The sequence below is a fragment of the Eschrichtius robustus genome, chromosome 6 (assembly GCF_028021215.1).
Source record: "Eschrichtius robustus isolate mEscRob2 chromosome 6, mEscRob2.pri, whole genome shotgun sequence".
Taxonomy (NCBI): Eukaryota; Metazoa; Chordata; class Mammalia; order Artiodactyla; family Eschrichtiidae; genus Eschrichtius; species Eschrichtius robustus.
The window spans coordinates 143,982,953-143,987,853 of NC_090829.1; the positions used below are offsets into that span (position 1 = coordinate 143,982,953).

Consider the following 4,901-nt stretch of genomic DNA (forward strand, 5'->3'; position numbering starts at 1 on the left):
TTGGCTTTCTCTTCGCCAAGAAAGACATTAATAATCTTTTTTTTTTTTTGGAACTTACATTTGAAACGGTGTTTCTCAAGTGACACTTAGAAGGTGGCTTGCCCTCCCCGTCATGTCAGCCCTAGATGTGAGGTTTGCTGCACCCTCACAGCTAGGGAGCTACTTTGGGGCCCTTCCCTCCTCCCCAGGCCTGGGGGAGACCCTCTGCTGGGAGATGCTAAGACACCCTCCGCTGCCCACGTCTGTGAAATGCTCAGAAGGGGGAGAGTGACTCGGCAGAAATAAAACACAACAGCAGGAAGTCTCAGCAAGACGTGTCCTCATGCTGAGTATGGGAGCTTTATTCTTTAAGGCATCAGGCCTCGCACGTTAGGGGCGGCGCTTGCCGGGAGCAGGTGATAGAACAGGAGCGGCTCTAGCACCAGGCAGAGAGTCCCCCTCCCACCCGTCGGGCAGCAGCATGGCCTCAGAAGGTGCATTCTGGAAACAAAGCACAGACACGCATTACCCTGAGCCGTCTCATCCCTGCCCTCCCGCTGCCCCGCTTCTCCAGCTCCAGACAGGCTCCAAGGTCAGCACCGTTTGCTGCTTTCCACACCAAGTCCCTGGGGAAGGGTTGAGTTCCCCCCGACCCTCGTGGGACAATAGCCACATGCCCCACAGGGACCCAGGTTGTCGGGGCAGATGGCACTGGAGACGGGCCCAGGCAGGGCCACTGCCAGAGTTCAAGGAAGTGTCGTCGCAGGCCGAGGAGCCGGCAGAGCGGGGACGGACAGCGCAGGGGTGACTCTCCTTCCTGGGCCCAGAGCCTTATCTGGACCTCTGCCCAGGTTTGCTGGGAAGGGGAGGAGCCCCTGGACAGTGGGCGGGGGCCCCGTGCTGATTAGGGAGCCGGGATCAGGCTGAGATGCGGCCTCCTTTGTCGTTACTCGAGGACGAAGGGCAAGAGTGGCCCCCCCGGGTGCTCATTCCAGGAAGGGGCCTTAGGTAGCTACGTTCATCTTAGACGGTGAGCTGGCACCGGGGCTGCCAGGTGGCTCACGGCCACCTCCACGCCCCCCGTGTGATGGGTGAGGCATGGAGCCAAGACAGCAAATGCCCCGTGCACAGCCTGCTCCTGACACGCAGTTCCCCAGGGGCTGTCCTGCACCCCACCGCTCCAGCGATGGAGGGCTGAGCACCTCGTGCTGGGGGCAGGGGTGGGGGATGGCAGGGCGGGGAGAGGTGCCAGGACTCCAGCCCAGCCGAGAGCATGTCGCCAGTCGCAAAGGACAGAGACTCTGCAGGGGTCGTGTGCTGAAAATGACCTTGAAATCCGCCCAGCTTTCCAAACCTACGTATTGTCCATTTCTCTCCAGAGTAGTTTTTAAACTAGTTCCCTCTCCATAGGGCCTCGACTTTGAACACGTTTCTGGAATGATTAGAGTTTGCACAGAACTCCTCGGCCAACTGACAGCCGTGGCGCAGGGGGTCCCACCCAGGGCCCAGGTGTGTGTGGCTTCCTGGGGGCCCGGAAAGGTCCCCCGTGCACGTGGGGCTGACTCACCTGTTTCCTGCAGGGGCTTGAAGCACCAGGGCACCCCGAAGATGCTGGAGTCGAAGCAGCAGCCCCGGTTGTTGCACTGCTCAGAGGTGACCTCGGGGTAGCCGCAGTCTACCCTCTCCTTGGCCGGGACCTTGCACTGGTTCGGTGCTGTCCCAAACAAAGCCCAGTCAGAGCACTTGCTGGCTTGGGGTTGGTCTACCGGCTGCACTTTGCAGGTCTGCACCCTCCCGCAGCTCCTGAGTTCAAAGGCTGTGATCTCACCCCTCCCATAACCTGTGCTTGTCTGCGTGTCGAGGACACTCTCCCCTTAAATGTTTAAAGAGAAACGTTCTGTAGGAGATCTGGCTGGCTGCCTGGTGCCTCTCACTTGGGTGCTCCTAGCACCCTGTCAGGAAGTCAATAGGGCCTGGATTCCTTCCAGCTGGGAGGTACCCATGGGAATCCAGGGCCCCTGAACCCGGAAACAATGTTCCCCTTCATTGTCTTATCAAAAAAATCTCCCCCTTAAAACAAAAGAAGAAGGCGGGCATTCAAAAGAGGAAATCACAATGCGTGTTATTTTCTGCTTCTTCTCTGCATCTCCCTACCCCCCGTCAAACCTTCCCTGTACATCCTTGGGCCTCTAATATTCATTTTCCAAGTAAGTCTTTATGTCTGAAGTTCAGCAAAAGTCCACTTTGCCTCATTTCTTAAACTGGATTTTTCCTTAGGGAAATAGAAATCACGTGGCATCTCAGATCCTCTCCTATGGCTGCCAATTCATAATTCCTTATTCCACTGCTTCCCAAACTTTGCTCACATTGGGATCAGCCGGGGATCTTGAAAAACCACTGATACCGCCTCCCACCCGGAGACTCTCTGATATAGTTGGCATATCCTGGGCTTTGAGAGTTTTAAAATCTTCCAGGTGATTCTGATGGGTGACAAGTTTGAGACCTCTCAGTAGATAACTGCCACACCCTGATTTCTTCACACCCTGGTTAATGGAGCAGCCACATTCCATTGGAACTGCGGTGCAATGGCTAAATGAAAACTGTGTTTGTAGGTATTGAAAATGTTCTGGAAGTGATCGTTTTCATTTGTCTCTTCTTTTTGTTTTGCGAATGTGCCAGAATAATGCACAAAGACCTATATTGTAATTCGGAAATCTCCAGCAAGGAAGGCAGTGGGATAGTGGGCTTCGGTGTTTGCTGCCAGCCAGGTGGACCTGGGTTCCAATCCTGATTTCCACACTGCCCGAGAGGGTCAGTTATAAACTTTCTGAGCCTCAGTTTCCTTGTCTGTAAAATGGGGACAGCAAGACCCAATTTGTAGAGCTGTTGAGAGAAAATGTGTGTGTCTGGTAGGTGGCAATTATTAAATTATTAAGGGACCTGGTCACTCTCCTCAAGCCACAGGAAGCCCCCAGCCTGGCTCTTCCACGTCCCGTCCCCTCGTCATGTGCTCCCACCCCGCCACCCGGCCCCTCCTCCTTCCTGCTGAGTGGGAGGAGGTCAGAGCGGTACTCACACAGGCCCACGTACTGCCCAGTAGAGCTGGAGGACACCAAGGCCAGGACCATCACCAGCAGCCAGAACTTTCTGGCCTCCATGGTCACGGGCAGGCTCTGGGGACCCGTCGACTCAGAGAACATGCCACGTCGGCCGAGAAGACTCATTTATACCCCTGTGTTTACACAGGCACTCCGGATTCTGTTTGTCTGGGGAGCCCTTCCCTCTAGGTCCGGCCCCACCTGCTTCTCCCCTGCACAAGATGGTACAACCCCCAGAGCGTCGTCCATTCCAAAGGGGAGAGGCTGCTTCCAACCCCACTTTTTTGGTAGCAAGCCAGCGGTGGTAGCAGATTCCAGTTGCCTGTGAATACCTCTCTGTCAGGGGGCAGGGCCATGTCAATGCCTGTGTTAGCCTGGCTGGGAGAAAAGGATAAAGGCTCAGCGTGGGGCTGGAGGGCAGGGTCAACAGGCCTGGGCATCAATCCTGCAACCCGCCCAGCAGCAGGCCACCAGGGTTCCTGCTCAGCGACAAGAGCTCAGCTTAATCGCAGACCAGCCTCGGGTACTTGAAAAGACAGGTGACGGCGCAAGTGCGGTATGTGGTGCGTGCAGATTTCACAACTCTTGAAAGGTAGAAGTTCCTTTTCTTTCTTTTTTGCTTTTCTGCAGCAAAAAAATTGTTTTTATCATCAGCTACACGTTAACAAATATATTAAATAAACTTATTCAATACGTTTTCATAAAAATATAATACCTGCAGCTGGTTTTTATTTTTTTTAATATTTTCTTGCCGTGGACCATTTTTTTTTTTAAGTCTTTATTGAATTTGTTACCATATTGCCTCTGCTTTATGTTTTGGTTTCTTGGCCAGGAGCCAGGTGGGACCTTAGCTCCCTGACCAGGGATTGAACCCGCACCCCCTGTAATGGAAGGTGAAGTCCTAACCGCTGGACCGCCAGGGAAGTCCCTGCAGTAGGTTTTTAAAATCAGACAGTACAGAAGACTCTCCCCCTTTTGTATGGCGCTGTCCATGTTTAACACGTTCTTAGGTGTTTTCCAGAATGTTTTCTGTACATTTAAGCACATTTTTAACACAAAGGCGAATTTACACCTTGCCCAGCTGGCTTTTTTTTTTTTTTAAGTGAAGGTTATATCTTGGAAATTATTTTATAACAGCAAATCTAAATGAGACGGGTATAATTTTACCCATTTTCTGGAGGAACAAACCAAGGCTCAAAATGTTGTTACTGAATCCAAGCTCATACTGCTGGCCACACAACAGACCAATAAATCGAGAGACAGGTTGGGGCAGGAATAGTGGCTTTATTGGGAAAGCCCGCAGACACAGGAGAGGGTGGACTCGTGTCCCAAAGAAGCATCTTACCCGAGTTAGAATGCGGGCTTCTTTTATTCTAAAAGGGGAGGGGGTGTGGTTGTTTGCCTCAAACTTCTTAGTGCCGCCAGACCCAGACCTTTGTTCTTGCAGCTTTCCATGCAGGTCTAGTCACCGCGTTCCTGTAAACTTCCAACAAGACAAGTGTTATTCTCTACTGTGCAACTTTTTATCCCTATGTGAATGAAAAGGGTTTTACCTTTAAAGGTCAAGCCTGGGAGGCAGAGCCTTGAGAAAGGGCTGTTATGTATATTTCAGGCTATAGGTGACATTCCGGTGCCCAGGTGAAGAGGCAACATGGTTAAGCACAGAGCACAAAGGTTAGAGCTGAGGGCACAGATCCCACATGGAGTCGGGTTTGTTCTTCTCTGTTACAGGATGGCTGTCAAAGGTTACCTAGGGGACCCGGCGGAGCTGGGATTCGACCTGCCTCTGTGGGACCCTGAGGTCTCCACTCTCCATTCAGGGTG

The 4,901-nt window shown here is 52.7% G+C and overlaps 1 protein-coding gene across 1 annotated transcript; it reads right to left on the reverse strand.

The window, feature by feature from the left end:
- Nucleotides 1-303: 303 nt before the first annotated feature.
- On the reverse strand, nucleotides 304-3,203 carry LOC137766081 (trefoil factor 3). The gene is made up of 3 exons (XM_068545789.1): nucleotides 3,056-3,203; nucleotides 1,547-1,693; nucleotides 304-480 (listed from the first exon to the last, which is right to left on the reverse strand). Exons 1-3 carry the CDS (start codon nucleotides 3,201-3,203, stop codon nucleotides 467-469), a joined length of 309 nt encoding a protein of 102 aa, XP_068401890.1. The 3' UTR covers nucleotides 304-466.
- Between the last annotated feature and the right edge of the window lie 1,698 nt (nucleotides 3,204-4,901).

Excerpts from the sequence above, each read along its gene's own strand:
- LOC137766081 (XM_068545789.1), bottom strand. The coding sequence starts at position 3,203 with ATGAGTCTTCTCGGCCGACGTGGCATGTTCTCTGAGTCGACGGGTCCC. Across the intron at positions 1,694-3,055 it reads TGGGCAGTACGTGGGCCTGT|CACCGAACCAGTGCAAGGTC; the intron begins GTGAGTACCGCT and ends TGTTTGGGACAG.